This window comes from Sturnira hondurensis, unplaced genomic scaffold (assembly GCF_014824575.4).
Source record: "Sturnira hondurensis isolate 20B ecotype Veracruz unplaced genomic scaffold, ASM1482457v3 Scaffold0021143, whole genome shotgun sequence".
NCBI lineage: Eukaryota > Metazoa > Chordata > Mammalia > Chiroptera > Phyllostomidae > Sturnira > Sturnira hondurensis.
In genome coordinates, this window is record NW_028093774.1 from 291059 (window position 1) to 312056 (window position 20998).

The 20998-nt window shown below is 46.6% G+C and overlaps 1 protein-coding gene and 1 non-coding gene across 3 annotated transcripts in view; one reads left to right on the forward strand and one right to left on the reverse strand.

Moving 5' to 3' along the window:
* The window catches only part of RCOR1 (REST corepressor 1), a 118260-nt gene that overhangs the window by 8857 nt on the left and 88405 nt on the right, over positions 1-20998 (reverse strand). For both annotated transcript variants that reach the window (XM_037031161.1, XM_037031160.1), the window contains 5 exons: positions 16142-16194; positions 12596-12757; positions 11823-11941; positions 10061-10139; positions 5244-5438 (listed from right to left, as the gene is read on the reverse strand). In XM_037031161.1, the coding sequence (XP_036887056.1) occupies positions 5244-5438; positions 10061-10139; positions 11823-11941; positions 12596-12757; positions 16142-16194 (608 nt within the window). The remainder of the gene's footprint in view (positions 1-5243; positions 5439-10060; positions 10140-11822; positions 11942-12595; positions 12758-16141; positions 16195-20998) is intronic.
* On the forward strand, positions 3115-3217 carry LOC118977035 (U6 spliceosomal RNA). Its single transcript, XR_005064432.1, has one exon. It is a non-coding gene; the product is annotated as a U6 spliceosomal RNA (small nuclear RNA).

The window sequence follows — 20998 nt, forward strand, 5'->3', positions numbered from 1 at the left end:
CATCATTACATTAGCCAAGATAAAAATGAAGGAGAGAATCCTAGAAGCAGCAAGAGATAAGGGGACAGTCACCTACAAAGGAGTTCCCATCAGACTGTCAGCGGATTTCTCAAAAGAGACCTTCCAGGCAAGAAGGGGCTGGAAAGAAGTATTCCAAGTCATGAAATCCAAAGACCTACAGCCAAGATTTCTGTATCCAGCAAAGCTTTCATTTAGAATGGAAGGGCAGATGAAGTGCTTCTCAGATAAGGTGAAATTCAAGGAGTTCATCATCACCAAGCCCTTATTATATGAAATGTTAAAGGGACTTATCTAAAAAAAAAGAAGATAAAAAATATGAACAGTGAAAGGACAGCAAACTCACAGTTATTAACAACCACACCTAAAACAAAAGCAAACCAAGAGGACAGCTAGATCAGGAGTGGAACCACAGAAATGGAGATCACATGGAAGGTTAGTAACAGGGGAGTGGGAGGAGGAGAAGGGGGGAGAAGGTACAGAGAATAAGTAGCATAGATGGTGGGTAGAAAATAGGGGGGAAGGCAAGAATAGTATGGGAAATATAGAATCTAAAGAACTTGAGACATGTGGACATAAACTAAAGGGGGGGATCGTGGGGGAGGGGTGTGCAGGGTAGAGGGGAATGAAGGGGGGGAAATAGGACAACTGTAATGGCATAATCAATAAAATATATTTTTTAAAAAGAGCATCTAACTGGAGTCTTTAGTTGACCTGCTTAGAACAATGAACAAGAGACCACCTAGAAGGAGGGGATGGGGGCAAAGAGGCCCTGTGTGCACAGCCCTGCCCCGGACCATGACAGTGATCTCCCACACAGAACACGGCTCCGTGCACAAAGCCAAGCTGAGTCACCAGGAGGCGGAGCAGGCGGGAAAGGCCCAGCTGCCCAGCAGGACCGAAAGGTGTGGCACCCAAGCCAAGCACTGCTGTCGGGCACCACCCTGACCACACAGCATAGATACCCACATGCTTTCATGAGACAAAAAGCAAGCAGTGTGTCTGTTCTCCACAAGCCTAATTCTGATCAACTGCAATTTCTTCATTTTCTCACAAACTGTCTTTCCCACACACCTGCTGTGACTCACGGTGCCTAATTGTTCACCACCGTCCCCTAACCCACAGACACGAACAGGACAAAGACGGCTGCTCCCGAATTCTGCGCAGACTCCTGGACGAGCGGGGCCGCAGGGCGGCCTTCCCCCTCTCTCTTAGAAGCAGAGCATCTCTGTGCCAAGCACCAGGGGAACTTGATCCCTAGCATTTTTCATTTTTGAATGAACAGGTACATTGTCTTCCTAAAATCAATTTAAAAAGCAAAAATTTAAACAAATGGCTGTAAGGCAAAACATCCACAGATTCTGAACCAAAAGTCAGCTCTAACCTCACCAACCTCCACCTCTGTTTCTGATGCATTTTCCCCAGTAGAAATACCCAGAGTTCACTAATGTAAGAATAAGGGTAGTTGCCAGCTTAATACCAATTGGAAAGAAAGCCAGAGTGGCAACAAGCCAGAAAAGAAACAGGATACAGAAGTAATCAGCATTTAAAGGATTCAAAAACAAGGCAGTCAGTGTGGCCTGGTGCCTTCCCTAGACCTCCTGGTTGCACACAACTACCTTTTTCCGCTTTGCTGTGTGTTCAGTGAGTCTTCTCTAACGTCAGACCGCTTTATTCCACACTTAGAGAGACCTAAGCTGCAGGCTCCCCTGGTCCGATCACCTGATGTCCTCACCCCCCCACCAGTCCACGCAGCTATGCTGCCAAGCTCCAGCATGCAGCAAGTCTCAGAGTTTCCAGTGAAGCAGAAAGGGCAGATGAACGGTCCAGCCCGCATCTCCTGGTCTCACGGCCCTGAACGCAGAATGAGGGCTATGAAACAGCTTCTCCAGCTTCTAGAGTGACAGGTACAACAAGCGAGGTGAAAGGCCAATACAGTGAGGGTGCAGAGTAGAAAAAAAGAATCAGGTACCCCAGGAGCACCGCTGAACAGATGAACTAATGCCATCGCTGCCAATGGTGGGACTCCTAGCTATGTGATAAAAACGAATCCTTCCTTGTTTAAGCTGTTATTACTCAGGTTTCCTGTCACTTTCAGGTGGCTAGCCCCTGATCCACAACCAAATGTGGGGCCTCCAGAACGAAACACCACTGTGTCACTGACTGTCACTCTGAGTCCAGACTGCATCTGGCAGGAGTCCTAAAAAGCTGGGGGATGGAAGCGACCTGTCTCCTCTGCCCACGTATCAGACTCTAAGTCTTCTCTCTTCAACAGTGTGAACTTTGAGTAGCTACCTTCAAATAAAAAACGCCTGCTCTTGACCCTGGCTCTGAAAACCAAAGAATCTCTTCTTCTCTCTTGAACCTCAAGCCGCAAGCCTCAGGAACTCTGCAGCAGCAGCAGGGGCAACGAGTCCCCTGGCAGAGGCAGATGAGAGGACACGGGAGAGCACAGCCCTAATCAGAGCGAGCTCTCCCAGTGCAAACACCGCTCCAGATGCGCACTCCAAAGCAGCCCTCCCCACCCAGGGAGGTCAGGCCGGCCAGGATTAATCCCCTCATCTGAAAGGAGGCCCGGGAAGATTAGCGGTTCTCCTAAGATTAGAAGGCAGCTGTGCAGCAGGCCAGGACCAGGAGCCAGTGCTCTGGTTCCGTGGGGCATGCCCGGTCCTGGTCTGTCTCCCTGCACCCGGGACAGACCGGGTGGGCCCCCGATCCACTCTTCTCATCTCTGAAATGACAGCTGGCCTCGTATTTAACCTTCCAAGGGAAGCATCAAGATTAACAAATCAAAGCAGCAAAAGCTAGAAGTAAACTATCAGTCCATAATTTGCCCTGAATTCTAGAGGGAGGGAGAAAGAGAGAGGAGACGCATAAAAGGACAATACTAGGGTACTCAGCAGAATTTTCATTTTCAATGTACTATGCAAAATTAAAGAGTAAAACAAGCCATTTTCCATACCAGCCATAAATAAGTAGAAACAAATTAATTTAAAAAACAACATCCTTTACAAGAACATCAAAAAGTACCAAATATCCAAGGCTAACTCTAACAAAGGATATATAAGGCCTATGCTTAGAAAACAACAAAGCAGTGCTCGCTTCGGCAGCACAGACTAAAATTGGAACGATACAGAGAAGATTAGCATGGCCCCTGCGCAAGGGTGACACGCAAATTCGTGAAGTGCTCCATATTTTTTCTAAACAACAAAACAAACAAACAAGCAAAATATGGCCAATGACAGTCAAATACTGAACAGGCTGACAGGGTCCAGAGGGGAGAGGGGAGAGAATCACAGGGAAAAAGGGGAAGGACTCACATGAACAAGTATAAAGGACACATGGACAATAACTAAAGGTGGGGGCGGAAATGGGAGGGAGGTGGGGAGCACTGGGGGAGCAGGGCTGGGAATATAAAACAGAAAACTGTACTTGAACAAGAATTAAATTTAAAAAAATTGTAAAAAAAAAGAAAACAAAATAGAGAAGTTAAATAGCTCTATAAATGGGGAGATATATCGTTTCATGGATCAGAAGATGTTAACTCTTTATTTTGAACTATAAATTTAATACAATCCCAATAAAAATTCTAGCAGAATTGTTTTTCTGGAAATTGAGAAAGTGATTCTGAATTTTACATGGAACGACAAAGGGCCATGAACAGCCAGACAATTGTGAAGGACTTACTGAACGAGGTAAGTGTGTGATGTTCCTACACTAGACAGTACACACTGGTGAAGAATACGTCCATACCCGGACAGACAGACCTAGGGAAGTGCCAAACCTGACCATGGGCAACGGATTGAAAACAAAGGCCCCACTTAACTAGATATCTATATAAAAACCCAATCAAACAAACAATGACCTCACATGCAACAACAGACACAGAAACACACTTCCAGGTGGACTGAAGATCAAAATGTAAAAGGCAAAACAACATTAGGATCACGTGGCAGAACATCTTCATGACCTGAAGGAACATTCTTACTGAAATTCAAGGAGGACTAACTGTAGCCCGGGCTGCTGTGGCTCAGTGGGTTGAGCGCAGGCCTACGAACCAAGGGGTCAACAGTTTGATTCCCAGTCAGGGCACACGCCTGGGTTGCCGGCCAGGTTCCCAGCACGGCGTGCACACATTGGTGTTTCTCTCCCTCTCTTTCCCCCTTTCTTCCCCCTCTCTAAAAATGAATAAATAAAATCGTTTAAAAATCTTTTTGAAGAAAAAAGAGCACTAGCTACAAAAGACAAGAATGAAAAACTGGACTACCTTAAAATTAAGATTTTCTGTTCACCAAAAGATACCATGAACAGAGTGCAAAGACAAGCCTCAAAATGGGAAATGGGATGCTCTGTGTCCCTCTTCTCCAGGGATCGTTTCACAATGCCTGGGGACACTTCACAGCTGGAGGGGACAGGGTGCTAACAGCACCTAGGAGGTAAAGGTCAGAAATGCTGGTAAAAATCTCACAATGCACAGGACCACTCCCCACAAAGAATTATGAGAACATGACACAGTGTGACCGAACTTGGCTGGCCCCATGACACTTTGGACAACTGGGTGGCACTATTCTCTGCTGCAGGACATAGGCACACTCCTAATCCAGCAATTCCACTCTTGGGTACAGATCCAACAAGGACGCATGCGCGGTGTACCACGGGTAACATGAACGTGCTCATGTATTATTTGTAATGGCCAAAAATGCATATTTGGTAGGACATGCACACAGCAGTGAGAAAGAACAAGAACTGTGGCTCTGTACCAACTACATGGATGTACCACCACTGTTACATGATATCCCCAAACAGGCAACAGCAATTCGTGGTTGTACGAGCTGGACAGTGGCCACAACCGGAGAAGGCAGGACTGAGCCAGAGGGCAGGAGTGGTATGGCTGCAGGGGCGCTGCGCTCCGCAAGCGACCAACTAGAGGGGGCAGGGGTGGGACTCCGGTGGGGCTTGGGAGCCGGCGCTGCATTTCCTGACGCACAAAGAGAGGTCAGTGGGGCGTGTTCAGCATGTGAAAAGCAGTGAGCGTGCACATGCACCATTTATATGTACGCACTCATAACATCAACTTCAAAGTGAACTGAAGGAAAATCCATGGCCAGTACCTAAGACCTTCTGTCTGTTTCCCTAGAAACAAACGCCCTTTTGAGATCAGTGGACAGATGACAAAAACATCTCTGGAGGACCAGTCGGCTTTACCCAGGAGGAGCTGTGGGTACCTGTCGCTTGATTGACACCAACTCCATGTCCAGCTGTCTCAGCACCGTAGTCGCAGCAGTGGCATTGGCAGACACAGCCTCCACGTCTTCTTGAGAAAGAAACATTCCTTTTGGAGGTTTCCTTTTTGCTCTGTTTTTAGCTTGAGTACTATGCTTTTCTTTCTTGATCTGAGGAACTGTCTCAGTAGGGGGCACCTGCATGGTATACGTATTTTGATAAATGAGATGCTAAAAGAATTAAAATGGGAAATGAACAGTAATAAGCATTATTTCCTTAACATGGCCCCACACATCTAAGACACCTTCCAGGCTACATCACAAGTACCATCTACAAACTAACAGGTGGTTCACAGACAAAAACATTGGCTACTGAGTTTTGGCTACACACCCGGCCGTGGGCCACACTCCCTTCTGGCACCGCCACACCCTGACCACCACTCTCTGCCCCCAGTAGCAACACAGGAAGGAAAAACCCTGCACTCCTTTGCTGAGCTGCACATACACAAATACGGAGCTAGTTTATGCTAAGTCTCCAGTGGCACGGACGGACACGTGAACATGGAGGGAAAGAAAAAAAGAAGCAATTCAGCACATATATAAAGACTCATTTAAATTCTTCACACCTTTCAGGAGTTTTAAAAAAATATAAAGTCAGTATGACACTCTACCTGCTGTCATTTTAAATGCATGACTACTGCTAATTTTTAAAGGTGCTCTTTTTCTAAATCTAAAACCTCCAGAAATGAATGCAGTGAAATCTTGGTGAGGAAAGGAGAACATTTTACAGGTAACCATTTTAAGAACAAGTTTAGGGAACTGTTTGTAATCTCATCTTGTTAAGAGTATTAATAAGAGTATCAGTAAATGAGGATAAAGCTGCAGGTGCACTCGGCTCTCTGCTTCCTGCTTTAAAAGACAGGTGAAAAGCCGAGGAACTCGGATGGCAGCAGCAAGCCCTGCCCCAGCTCGGGAGAAGGGACCAGGCCTGTGCGGCAGGGCAGGCGGGCGGGGAAACAAAGCAGGGGATGAAGCACTGTAACAGCACGCTGTGTTTAGTCAAGACCACCTGCTGGCGATGGGCCGGTTTAGCAATGGCTCAGTGTAAACAAACAATGGGTTAACCATTTTTCTTCTCCAATCGGAAATTGATGGGGGAAAGTGGTGAGGGGGAAAATAGAAACATCTGTACTTGAACAAAAATTAAAAAAAGAAAAAAGAAGGCAACCCGGGCTGGTGTAGCTCAGTGGATTGAGCGCGGGCCTGCGAACCAAAGGATTGCGGTTCAATTCCCAGTCAGGGCATATGCCTGGGTTGCTGGCCGGTTCCCAGCAGGGGACTCACGAGAGGCAACCATACATTGATATTTCTCTCCCTCTCTCCTTCCCTTCCCCTCTAAAGATAAATGAATAAAATCTTTTTTAAAAAGGGGCAATTGAAAGAGTAAGGAAAAAAAACAAAAAAGAAATTAAGCTATACAAATAAGAATTGCAGAAGCCCTGGCTGGTGTAGCTCAGTGGATTGAGCGCGGGCCTGCGAACCAGAGTATCGCGGTTCGATTCCCAGTCAGGGCACATGCCTGGGTTGCAGGGCAGTTCCCGGCAGGGGACACACCAGAGACAACCATACATTTATATTTCTCTCCCTCTCCCCTTCCCTTCCCCTCTAAAGATAAATAAATAAAATATTTTAAAAAAAAGAATTGCAGAAACTAAAATATTCCACTGAAGAAGCTAATAAGCAAAAAAATCCACAAAAAAACTAAAAGACAATAAAAAACTATTAAAAAACCCCATAAATCAAAGAAAAAAAAGAACCTAAAAGATAATGCATCAAAACAAAGCTTACTAAAAATTGCAAGAATAATTTAGTTTCCAAAACAATCTTAATTCATCGAACCCTTAAAACAATCTTGGTATCTGGACTGTCTTACAAATCACTGGCGAAAGTGCCACGAGGAAAGAGCGACTAGGTTCTCACTGGTGACACATTCTGTACCACAGACGCCTTCAGAATGTAACTAGAAAGCTCTGGCCCAATATTCAACTTCCAGAAACTAACACTAGTGGAAAAAAGTTAAGTGTACAAACACTTAGTTACAAGATCAGCATTTCAGCATTGTTCATAATAGCAAAAAGTAGGGCCAGAAGACTGTACAAACCCATAGAAGATTAATTCACTCAATTATAATAAAAGATTTGTGTGATGGAATAACATACAGCTGTGTATGCAAATGTAATTGATATCAAATACGTTCAAGGTAGAGTAAATTTGAAAGGTTATAAAGTTTTATATGTATATTAAGATCTCATTTTATATTGTTCTAAAAATAGGTATTTATTAGAATTATGGACACAGACATGTATTTTTCATAGAGGATGTGGCCTGGAAAGAGTCACCATGATGTCCACAGTGATTGTGTGTGTAAATGGTTTCATCTTCTCCTTTTTGGTCAGCTGTACCTGTCCTTTGCCTACAAAAAGCATGTAAGGTTGATGTAATTCCAGGCATGTAAGTCCAGGCACGCCTACACCACTTGGTGTTCCCATGCTTAAAGTAGCTGCTCACACACTCTGGAACCTTTTGAGACAGAGAACCCCCTGAGATTTTACTAAAACTGTAGGCTCCGCCCTCAGAAGACCTGTGACAAGACCACACAGAGAAGTCATCCCCACAGTGGGAGCCGGCACTCCAGCCTGGCTGAGGAGCCCCCCGGGTGCCGAGGGGCTCTGGAACCCTGCCCTCCAGCTCTCGTGGGTGCATCCCAGGCCTGCAGCAGGCAGTGCTGAGCTGTGGGATTTCCAGCCTCAGCCCTGGGACCCTGGGTCTCCTCGGAGGGCTTCACTCAATTTTATGAATGGGCACAGTAATACAAGACTGCAACTCCCATTTCAAAAGGTTAAGACCATCCCAACACCTCACTGTTCCCTGTGGACAGTTTACAAAAGTCACCCACAACTTAAGAATTCACAGGTCCCCTGAATCTAGACGCTAACAACCTCTAACACCGTTGGATGACCTGCGTGGTTGTTCTGAGCGAGGACAGGATCTGCACTGAGTCCCCGCCAGCCCTCTGGTGTCGCCTGCTGAGCCAGTGTGTGCAGAGCCCTAGGCCAGCGACAGCTTGTTAGGGCCACAAGGCTGACAGGAGGAGCTGTGCTCTTAGGCCTCACAACCGTAGCTTTCTAACCGCCAGAGCTGGCCGTGCAGGAAAGATGGCAGCGAGGACTCTGCCCCAGACAAACCATCTCTTTTCATTGCGTTTTTTTCCTTTAAGACTTCCTAGGACCTCAGCAGCATGAAAAAGATCAGTCAGAAACAAAGGAGACACTAATTGAAATAAACAACAATTTTTAGGGCAACAAAATTAGACAGGGTGAAGCCGAGAATCAAACCAATGATTTGGAACATAAAGAAGCAAAAAACAACCAGTCAGAACAAGAAGAAAACAATAATCCAAAAAAAATGAGGATAGTGTCATGGCTGGTGTGGCTCAGTGGGCTGAGTGCCAGCCTGCAAACGTGCAAAACCAGAGGGACACCGTTTGATTCCCAGTCAGGGCACATGCCTGGGTTGCAGGCCAGTTGCCAGCAGGGGACACACGAGAGGCAACCACACATTGATATTTCTCTCCTTCTCTCCTTCCCTTCATCTCTAAAGATAAATAAATAAAAAATATTAAAAAAACACAACACAAAACAAAAACATGAGAAGCTGTATAAACAGCCTCTGGGACAACTTCAAGATGTCCAACATTTGCCTCATAGCAGTGCCAGAAAGAGAGAAGAAAGCAAGAAATTGGAAATCTATTTAACGAAATAGTGAAAGAAAAAACTTCCCTAATTTTTGGTGAAGGAAATAGACATGCAAATCCAAGAAGCACAGAGTCCCAAACAAGATGGACCCAAAGAGGACAACATGAAGACACATCACAATTAAAATGCCAAAGGTTAATGATAAAGAGAGAATCAACAAGAGGAAAGAAGTTAGTTCCCTCCAGGGGAGTTCCTTCCCCTAAGACTGCCAGCTGATTCCCCCTCCCCTAAAAAACTTTGCAGACTAGAAGGGACTGGCCAGAAATATTCAAAGCCATGAAAAGCAGGGACCTACAGCCAAGACCGCCCTACCCAGCAAAGCTGTCATTTAGAATCAAAGTGCAAATAAAGAGCTTCCCAGACAAAGTAAAACTAAAGGAGTTCACCATCACCAAGCCATTGTTATATGAAATGTCCAAGGGACTTAAGAAAAAGAAGATAAAAACTATGAACGATAAAATGGCAAAAAGACGCATCTATTGACACCTGAATCTAAAAAACAAACTAAGCAAACGAGAAGAACAGCAACAGAATCATGGATACAGAGAATGTTCTGATGGATGCTAGACGAAAGGAAGGTGTGGGGGATGGGGGAGGGATTGGGGGTTAAGAAGTACAAACAGGTAGTTAAAGAACAGCCCTGGGGATGCACAGGGCAGCATAGGAAACGGAGACGCCAAAGAACACACGTGACGCATGGACACGGGCAGTGGTGGGAGCACTGCCTGAGGGAGTGGGGGGCTACTGGGGCAGGGGAGCAAAGGGGGAAAATGAGGACAACTCTAATCGCATAATCAATAAAATGTAATTGTAAAAAGACTTCCTTTACTCAGGTTTCTTGGCAAACACGATTCTAAGTTCTATAAAGCCAAGTTATCATTGTTTAAACGTTACACTACGGTGCCTTACATGATTAGCACTTAATATACTAAGCGTAAGTCAGAAGAGTGGACACTTTGCTGATGAACCAGTAACACACTCATCTGCCTAGAGAGAGATAGACACCTCCTTTCTGCTCTCCTTGTTCTGGTCGATCTCAAGGTCCATGGGGTTATTTCCATTTGCTTCTTCCAGTTCGTCCTCACTGAAAAATAAAAAAGTTACCAAAGATGACTTCGTATTAATTTCATTTAACATATAAATGTAAGCAGTAAATTGATTTGACAGGTTTAATACAAAATTACTATGTTTTCAGACTGCTGAGATAAAAACATTTTTACAATTCAAATAAAATGCCGATTCCATAGTTCTTCTGGTGTAAATGACGAAGCTCAACGGTTAAAACAGGTTCCTACCTCCCAGACTAGTCTACAGACACACCGGAGGCACCGTCCGGGAGTCACGTCCCCTGCAGCAGGAACAAGCTCCCTGTGAGTCAGGTGCCCCACCTGCCCCCTCGGAACCACCCGAGTCTGGGCAGGGCGAAGGCTCTGTGGGGGCAGGGACAACTGGTATTTTAAATTGAGTTTATCTCAAAAAGGACGCTCACCTCGACGCGGTGCTTTTGCTTATATCCTTCCAGGTAGTATTTTTAATTAAAGAAAAAAAAGCACTAGGTCTGTGGCAGGTGAGAGCATCCCTAAAAGCGGCCCCGAGGGCCCACAGCAGAGGCCCCCGGAGAGGTGGCAGCAGCCGCTTAACTCACGCACACCCAACGAAACCTGCCACTCAGTGGAAAGACCAAAGGGAGTCCCAAGTGGCTGCGCCGCAGAAGACAAATCCGTTTAGTGGGTTTGCCACATCTCTTTGGTTACCGGGAGCGCTGACCCGTAAACAGACCCACTGGCATGTGTGCTGAGGACCAGAAACCAGGCGGCCGTGTCCGGGCGCACAGAGCCTGACCCCGCACAGAGCTCGGGGTGCTGTCCGCACCGCTCTCATCTCCTACTGGGGCCGAGAGGTCTGAGGTCTCCAAATGGGGTCCTCAACTCAGTCTGTTCCACATGTTACTCTCTTTTATTTGAAATCATAAAATAGTCTTCTAGATGGGGCCAAATTGTTACCAATTTATGAGAATACTGTATTATACAAAGTGGAAAACGTGATTTTCAGTAGTCACCTATATTACACCAACTGAACACGAAAAGCCACACGTGGGGAGCTGGCCTCTTAACCATACCCGGCTTCCACTGGGCGGGTGAGTGCTGGGTGGGGAGGAGCGCACCGAACGGAGCCGGGCCTGAGAGTATGCACCCCGCCCGCCCGGTCGCGCCTGAGCCTCCTTTGGGACAAAAGCCCACAGCCGCTTCCATGACGTGGTGCTCAGCACAGAAGGCTGAGGACATGATGACAAAGATGTGTCCTTTCACGAAGCCAGCCTGAAGACTAGCGCACACCATGGACCCAGGACACGTTACTCACTCACTCACTCACTCACTCACTCACTCACAGTCAGAGGGTCAGAAAGGGACGAAGAGACCCGAACTGCAGTGGCATATTGAACACCAAACATAGAAACCTATCAAATGAATCTGGACAAGCACACCAGGTAAACGTCAACCTAGGAAACAAGGTCCCCTCTGTGTAAAAAAGACACCCTTAAAGGGCATGGGAGAAGCTGCGGAAAGTCCATGCATTCAGGACAGAAGCGTGTGTGGGACCTGACCCCCCCCATACAGCTCACTGACAGTGAGTGAAGGACATTGGTGTGAGTCTGGCTCGAATGTCCTTCTGTCACTGCTTTTCCTTGTGTGTCCACCCGCTCACAGAAGTCTAGTGCCTGCGGATGTCCCCAAGCAGAAGCACCAGGCCCCCAGGTACCACTGACCTTTCCTCCCGCTCGCGCTTCTGTTTGCGAGCGTGGCGGTCCATCACGCTGGTCTTAGTCCTCGTCTTCTTCCAAGAGTAGTAAAATTTCACCAGACTTGCTATAGATTTATCAGGAAGCTAAACAAAAAATGAGTTGCTTTAAATTTAAAGCTAGCCTTTCAGAATCAGATGTGTTTAGATACGCTTAATTAGGATCTCTCTCACATACTCAGACATGTCCCTAAGTTGCCCTTCTCCAGTAAGAAAAAAATTTATGAAAGAATGCTCATCAATTTACATCTACAAATTACTAAGTTTGACTATAGGTGAAACTCAGCCCATGAAAGAGTGTAAAGCCAGGTTAAGATGAGTCAGGGTTTGCACACAGCTCAAGTTTCTAACAAAACTTTTAGATTATCTTAAAAAATTCCATTTTAGCACTAATGCAACTGTCTGTAAACTTCTGCGGTAGGGGCCCATCAAACAGCACTCCAGAATTCAAGGAGCAAACCTTCTCTAGGCGGACAGGACCCTGCCTCATCAGAATGCCACCCAAGACCCTCTCCCTAGGCTGATCTTCTGGAGGGTCCCTTCAAGAGAGACAGGGTGGGGCAGGGTCCCCGCCACCGAGCGGGGACGTGCTTTACTCTGACTTGCAGCCTCGAGCCAACTTTTCTGCAGGGAGTAGTCCTAAAAATGGGAATGCTCATGCTTGTGGGGTCAGCCCTGCCCCTGGGGGACAGGGCAGAGGAAGGGGTTAGGGGGCGGGAATCCACAGCCTCATCTACTTACCATTTGTTGGATTCTATGAAAAGTCTTCCCATGAAAACTAAAGGCTTGCTCAAACAAGACTTTATCCTCCACAGTCCACTCATCTGGGAAGGGGGTAAAGTTGGGCAAATCAGCCAGCGACTTTTCAATATTATGTTTATGCCAAAAGAGCATCCCAAGAGCCTAGAAAAACAGTACCAGTGAAATTTTAGACTGAAGACGTGAACAAAACATTAACATAGAAATGAGGTTGGCAAAAGGACGGTGTGAGTGTCCGTCTTCACACTCGGCGCGCTGCCAAGGCGCAGTCCCAGAGAGCTCGCCCGGGGCACCCACGCAGCCACCCCGCAGCCCCAGTAGAGCAGGGGCCCTGCTCTCACTCCTCAAGTGCGAATGCCGAGGCCCTGGGACAGGGAGCGACCTGCCACTGGGACAGTGCCAGGAACCGGCTCTAGAACCTGGGCTCCGGCACAGTCACACCCTGATGCCTCTGCACACAAGAGGAAGAGCCAAGTGATAAAACCACGCAATGTCTTTGTTATTGCTTTGCTCAAAGAACACAAATACTTAAAAATTTTCAGCTCAAAAAGAGAAAACATACAAATGAACAAGGATCGAATTAGCAATGAGAGACGTAACTCAGGATACTTTCCTCAGAAAATTCCTACATTACAATTTGAAAGTGAAAACGATCATACTTTTGAAAATCATAATACTTAAAAAAATTCATACAAATATATTTAGCAATCAATCACCCAATAACATTTACACTTTCTAAATTGATCATTTTTCTGAGCAACTTGATGAAGTTCACGAGCAGGGATGAAAAAGGAGCAGCATATATATATATATATATATATTTTTTTTTTTTCCTGCAAAACACCACCAGCATGACAGCTGATTTTCATATCTGCTACTCTAAATTTATATTCTTTTTATATTTTATTGATTATGCCATTACAGTTGTCCTATTCCCCCCTTCATTCCCCTCCATCCTGCACACCCCTCCCCCACGATCCCCCCCTTTATGTCCATGTGTCACAAGTTCTTTAGATTCTGTATTTCCCATAGTATTCCTGCCCTCCCCCCTATTTTCTACCCACCATCTATGCTACTTATTCTCTGTACCTTCTCCCCCCTTCTCCTCCTCCCACTCCCCTGTTGCTAACCCTCCATCTGATCTCCATTTCTGTGGTTCCACTCCTGATCTAGCTGTCCTCTTGGTTTGCTTTTGTTTTAGGTGTGGTTGTTAATAACTGTGAGTTTGCTGTCCTTTCACTGTTCATATTTTTCATCTTCTTTTTCTTAGATAAGTCCCTTTAACATTTCATATAATAAGGGCTTGGTGATGATGAACTCCTTGAATTTGACCTTATCTGAGAAGCACTTTATCTGTCCTTCCATTCTAAATGAAAGCTTTGCTGGATAGAGCAATCTTGGCTGTAGGTCTTTGGATTTCATGACTTGGAATACTTCTTTCCAGCCCCTTCTTGCCTGTAAGGTCTCTTTTGAGAAATCCGCTGACAGTCTGATGGGTACTCCTTTGTAGGTGACTGTCCCCTTATCCCTTGCTGCTTCTAGGATTCTCTCCTTCATTTTAGTCTTGGCTAATGTAATTATGATGTGCCTTGGTGTGTTCCTTCTTGGGTCCAACTTCTTTGGGACTCTCTGAGCTTCCTGGATTTCCTGGAAGTCTATTTCCTTTGCCAGACTGGGGAAGTTCTCCTTTATTATTTGTTCAAATAAGTTTTCCACTCGTGGCTGTTTCTTTCCCCCTTCTGGTACCCCTATAATCCGGATGTTGGAACGTTTAAAGATGTCCTGGAGGTTCCTAAGCCTCTCCTCATTTTTTTGAGTTCTTGTTTCTTCAATGTCTTCTGTTTGGTCATTTTTTTTCTTCCTTCTGGTCCACTCCCTTGATTTGAGTCCCAGTTTCCTTCCCATCACTATTGGTTCCCTGTGCATTTCCCTTCATTTCAATTAGTTTAGCCTTCGTTTGTTCCTCTAATTTGTGACTAAAATCAACCAATTCTGTGAGCATCCTGATCACCAGTGTTTTGAACTGTGCATCTGAAAGTTTGGCTATTTCTTGGTCACTTAGAATTATAGGCTCTGGGGCTTTGAGCTGTTCTTGAGCCATGTTTTGGTCTGTTCGTGCCTGTTATGTATGAGGGATGGAGCCTTAGGTGTTCACCAGGGCGGGGCAACTCAGTCACTGGGTTGTGATGCTGTATGTGGCGGCGGGGTCAGAGAGGAAAAAAATGGCGCTTTGCTCCGTTCTCTCAGATTTCTGTCCCCTCTGTGGCTTCCCACAAGCAAATTGGGCCCCTCTGGTGCTGGTTCCTGGGTGTGTGGGCCCATGTACCCTCCAGGACCCTGTGGGTCTCTCCAACCAACTCTCTGTGAGCCTGGGAGCCTCTCCTGGCACCTCAACCCCGCAAGTCTTTCCAGTTGGTGCTTTCAGGCTCTAATTCCCATCACCGGGGCCCTAGCCTGAGTTGTCTGTCCCACTGTTCGCTCCTTCGCTGGTTTATCTGAGAGCGAATGTGTGACCGCAGTCAGCCAGCCGCCCTGCGCCCTCACTGCATCCGCCCATTGCCACCCCACTCCTGGGATCCACCAACCGCCTCACCTCTGCTCCTGGGTCAGTCAGACCGAACTCCGCCCCTCTTACCGGTCTGGCCGAATGATTGGTTGTTGTCGGACTTCCGTACAGTTCAATTTTCTGTGTTTTGGCTGTGTTTTTGTTACTAAAACTTTGTTGTTTTTAAATTTAGTTGTGCAAGGAGGCACACTGTTTCCACCTACACCTCCAACCTGGCCAGAAGTCAGACACATATATTTTTTGCTTTGAAAGATTCTGGAACTACTGAATATCTTATTGTAATTGGCTTTTTAAACAGTTCTACCACATTAGAATAGCTACAAATAAGGCCAAGGCTGAAAGCAAGAGTCCAATTCTATGTAATTTCGATTACTTGTGCCCTCAGTAATTGAAACTACAAGAATAAATGAGAAAATGTTAGTAACTTATAGGTTGTAAAATCTAGATCAATGCCAAGGAAAACAGGAACCCAACTTACGCTGCTCACTTTTAAATAGCAATTAGAAATGAAGCATAGGTAGGGTAATCACCACAGTTTTGGGGGTAAAAATCTCGTGCATTTCTCATGAACAGGCTCTAAACAACTGTTAAAAAGAAAGCCTTAGTCAATTTCCACAACCTGAACGTGACTCAAAACAACGCTGAGCTACTCCAGGTCTGAGTGTGACAGCGTGAGTCAGGAGAAACCATCACACGCCCACAGAAATGGCAGACTACACGTTCCCACAGGGACCTGCTCCGCCCCAGGACCCCGTACCTCCCCACCCCAGCCTGAAGCCCCCCCGAGACGCAGTGGCTCTGGCAGAGGGTCCCCCCGCCCCCCCTGGGGCAGTGAGAAAAGACCAGAGCCCAGCCTGATGCTGCTAGTAGCCCCCCCAAAACTGCTGATGGAGAATTTAAAAATGCCAATAGGTTAGCTCTAAAAACCCACTGTTAACGACACAAGAAAATCACACCGTTACCTGTTCCATGTTGTACCCGTGCTTCTCTTTAGCGATGGCGATGTACTCGTCCACTGAAAAACAAGACAGGAGCCGGTGAGCACAGCCAGGGCAGCGCAGCCTCGGAGCACTGGGGCCGCAAGCTCCCGACCAATGGCACAGGAGAGCGGCAGCCCTGGCACAGGATCAGAGACGCAGCCCCGCTGGGAACCCTACACGTTAAATCCCACAGGGAAAGGGCAGACAATATACTCAAATGTTATCAGCACTTATCACAGAATGGCAAGAATACAATTCTTTCTTTTAAAAAACCGTGGTTCTACTTGGTTTCTATGATAAACAAATATTTCTTTGATGTTCTGAAAAGTACACTGAAATAACGAGAAATATTAAAATTGGGTTCATTTTTTGTCTTAGCCAAGGCTGAAGATCAAGGAACCTATTGCTTTATTTAAAAAAAGTCTAAGATAGCCCTGGCCAGTGTGGCTCCATGGACTGAGCGCCAGCTTGGGAACCAGGAGATGGCCGGTTCGATCCCCAGTTGGGGCACATGTCTGGGTTGCAGGTCGAGCCCCCAGTGGAGGGCACATGAGAGGCAACCACACACTGATGTTTCTCTCCCTTTCTTTCTCCCTCCCTTCCCCTCTAAAAATAAATGAATAAAATCTTTAAAAAAATCTAAGCCTCAGACAGCGAGTGAGGGGAGCGGCTGCAAAGGCTTGGCGTGTGCGCCATCAGGCCGCCCCCGTCACTCCCAGCTGTGGTGTAATGGATAGCCAGTTCAGGAAAAAGAAATCAGTTTTGAAAGATAGTTCAGACTTTGCTATTAGCATGTATTATAATGCTAGGGAAGATTTTTCCACTGATAGAGGAAAAAGTCAACTTAGACAGTAACCACTGCAGCACAAAGGCATTCATTTTCTATTCCCTTTTTCAACATTCAAGTAGACTAACTGCTTATGTTGCTCAAAACAGAAAAATTCCAGTGTACCTGAGAGTGAGTGAAGGGCACACTACATGCCTTTAAAGCAAAGGGATTTTAACGCCGCGGGAGAAAATCACTCCCGAGTGTGCCCTCCGCTTATTACTTCACAGGAGGGGGACGATGCCAAGCGAACGTTCCAAGGCTCTAAAAAGGCTCATGGGGGGCAGGGCTGAACCAGAGCTTGCTTAGGCGCTGGGCGCGCTCACAGAACAGGACCCCAATGCCAGTGGCAGCCTGGACGCGGGGTGGACTCGGGTCAGATGACGCAGACGAGGTGAGGAGAGGTGGTGAGTGCTCCCGTTCAGAGTACGGAAGAGCAGGAGAGCAATGCTGGACAAAGAACCGAGGGTTGGCTCTGCTCAGGGGTTTCTTCTTTGAATGCTGATGTGGTGAGTGCTCAACAGATGAGCCTCAGCTCCTGCTATGCAGTCTCAGCTCTGCGAGCATGCGGTTCCCAGACACAGTCACCCACCTGAGCCGAGGGAGGGACGAGGTGCAATGTGTGCAGTCGCCAGTCCATCGTGTGCTACCCAAGCACGCGACCACCCCAGCTGCCTACACGCTGCCCACAGCTCGCAGGCAGGCACTTCTGCTGAGTCCACTCTGCTGTCGCAGTAACCCATCCACTCAAGAAGCCCGTCCCTGCTGCTGCCCACCGTATGTAGCTAAAAAATTTAGCTGGAGAATTCAGGGAAACAAAAGTATTCTTTGAATGTACTCTATTTTCATCTACTTTTTTGTTTTTTAACATAAAAATGAGCTGGTGTTAGGAACAGCACAACAGACTAAAACCCCGGGTTCTGACTGCTACTGCTGGGACCGGAAACGACACCCGCCAGGGTGCACACACCAAGTGGCCCCACCCACGTGGTGCGTCGAAGCACACACCTACTAGATTTTCTCGAAGACCACCCCGGGGACTCAAATCTGAAGTGGAGGAGGGAAGAACTCTATCACACCACTCAGGAAAAGTCCCTCGGAATGCCTCCAGACCCTCGGAGGGGTGAGGAAGTAAGTTAGTACACGGGGAGCCTGGCAACTTGTAAAAGAACCACCATCTGATACCCATTGCAAAAACACAACTTTTCATTGCCCACGGTGTACAACAATGATCAGACACTTGCTAACTGAATACTGGGGTGCTGTGTTATGCACAATGTCAGTATTTTAGGTCTTTTTCCAGCAAGTTCAAAGGCAGCACAGATTAGGTCTGTGGTAAGACAGACCCAGGTCAAACCCTAGCTCTGTCTCCTGACGGATGAGTTCATGGGCAGTGGTGCCCGGCACTTATTAAGCACTGTGTTTAAGACCATGTTTCCTTTAGCAGATCCTTGACCTTCCCAGGAAGCAGTTCCCACCAGGAGACAGTATCATGGCAACACCCCAGCAGGAACCATCCTCCGCCGCCTCCTCACACAGTGTTCAGGACCAGAGCCCATTCGGAGGGAGGCAGCCGAGGGTACAAACAATGCTCCTGACAAGCCTCATGTCGCCCCACCTTCCTACGCTGTCTGGACCCAAGCTCTTCCTCCCTTTGATAGCCAGGGGACACGGCTACACACCTGCGCCTCTAGAGTCCCCTGTGCCTGTCCCCCAGATCCCTTTACAGAGTATGTCTGAAGCTCCTGGTGAGACATGAGGAAAATCAAAGCATGAATTTTTCAAAACCTCCCATGTGGTTTCCTTCAGCAAAACTAAGCTTTCAACCTAAGAAAATATAACCTACTCCCAACTGTCCTAATAAAACCAAAGGGTGCTTAGCGTGCTAGATAAAAGACAAAATGAAAAAGAGCAAGAGAAAGACAAACTACCAGAAACAAACTGGTCTGAGACAAAGAAAACAAGACACTTTGGGGGCTTGACTAGCACCTTCCTGTCTCTGGCAACAATAACCTTGATCACGACTCTGAAAGATGAAAGGTTAACCAGAGTCCATCCCAATCAGGTGCAAGGGGATCCTGCAGGCAGAGAGTCACTAAGGAAGATGTGATCAGGGCGATGAGCAAAATCCATCTGGCCTGGGCCTGGCCCTTGGCAGCCAGCTGCCCGCCCCCACCCCCACCCCAATGCCCAGGGACAGCACCAGGGAGTCATCTGGGTGCCAGAAGCAGACTTGCCTTGCAAAGCTTAGCTGACATCCTAACGTATCCATCAGAAGCAGAAGAATCAGAGTGAAGTGCAGTCTGCTTTAAAAGCAATCTATCATTGCATAATGCACTATTTTCTTTTTAAAAAATATTTTATTTTTAGAGAGAAGGGAAGGAAGCGAGAAAGAGATGGAAAGAAACTTCAATGTGTGGTTGCTTCTAGTGTGCCCCCCTACTGGGGACCTGGCCTGAAAACCAAGCATGTGCCCTGACTGGGAATCGAACTGGTGACCTTTTGGTTCACAGGCTGGCACTCAATCTACTGAGCCACACCACCTAGGGCAATGCACTATTTTTTTTTTAACTTGAAAATTTCTTAGGAAACCACCAAGGAAAACTCTCCAAACTTAAACTATGATGGGCAAAGATATACATGACTCTGATTCTTTAAAAATACAGTTAACTATACAAATCACTTACTTTTTTGATAAGAACTTAACATGGAAATCGCAGGTAAGTAAGTTATGTTTTCAGAGTAAGATCAAATACAGGTAGAGTGTATATAAGATTCATCAAGAAAATTTACAAAACAGCCCTGGCTGGAGTGGCTCGGTGGACTGAACACCAGTGTGAGAACCAAAGGGTCACCGGTTCGATTCCCAGTCAGGGCACATGCTTGGGTTGTGGGCCAGGCCCCTGATGGTGGGCATGTGCGAGGCAACCACACACTGATGTTTCTCTCTATATATATATCTCTCTCCCTTCCCTTCTCTCTAAAAATAAAGAAATCAAATCTTTTTTAAAAAAGAAAAGAAAATTTACAATATAGTTGACAATACTGTAACTAGGTATGGTGCCAGGTGGCTACCGGAAATACCAGGAGGGTCACTTTGTAAAGTATATGACTGTGGAACCACTATGCTGTACCCCAGACACTAACATAAAATAATACCAAGTGTAAACTCTAACTGAAAATTGAAATTAAAAAAGGAAAATTCACCAAGTTCCTTAAAGCGCAATCAAGCGTTTGCTGAGCTACCCTTCCTATGTACACTGCGCTGTATCAAGGAGCAGGCCAAGGTACAAAAGAAAGCTGAACTGATTTCCCACAGTAACTTGAGACAACACACAGATAACAGAAGGGAATACAAATACACGAAGTAACAGTGCAGGTGTAGGGCAGCAAGAGAACACAGAATAATCAGTAAATGATTATGATGACGATGAATCGAGAAAAGCTTCCTAAAGATTCAACAGTCACACTAAGCAACAGCAGCAGCCAACACCCGCGAGTCCTGGCGCCCTCTAAGCTCTTCACAAGGGTTATCTTTTTCACCCTCTCCAATAATTCTGTCACCACTCCCACTCACAAATGAAGTGACAGGCTCAGAGAAGGGGACTTGGCCAGGATCACACAGCTGCAAAGTAGCAGAAGTGGGACCTGCAGAAACCCAGACTGCACGCCGCCAGGACCTGTGGTGTCGCGGCCCCGTCTACGTGCCACTGTCCTATCTGTCGAGTGAAGGAGGCCGAGGCAGAAGGCCACCTCAGGTAAGGACCGTATCCGTGGTACAGAGAACAGAGCAAAGCTAATCAACAGTCTAGGTAGCCTGAACGCAGTTAAGAAAATACAGCCTGTGGTGGACCTGAAGGTGTAACAGGTTAACAGCTGACTTGTGCCAGGCTTCGTTTGTTTCTGTACTCATGTTTTCATCCAATGGACTGCATGCCCTTGTATCACTGGTAAGAGCCTCAAATTCAACTGCAAACAAGGAGAACGTGGATGAAAATTGCCACAGTAACCTT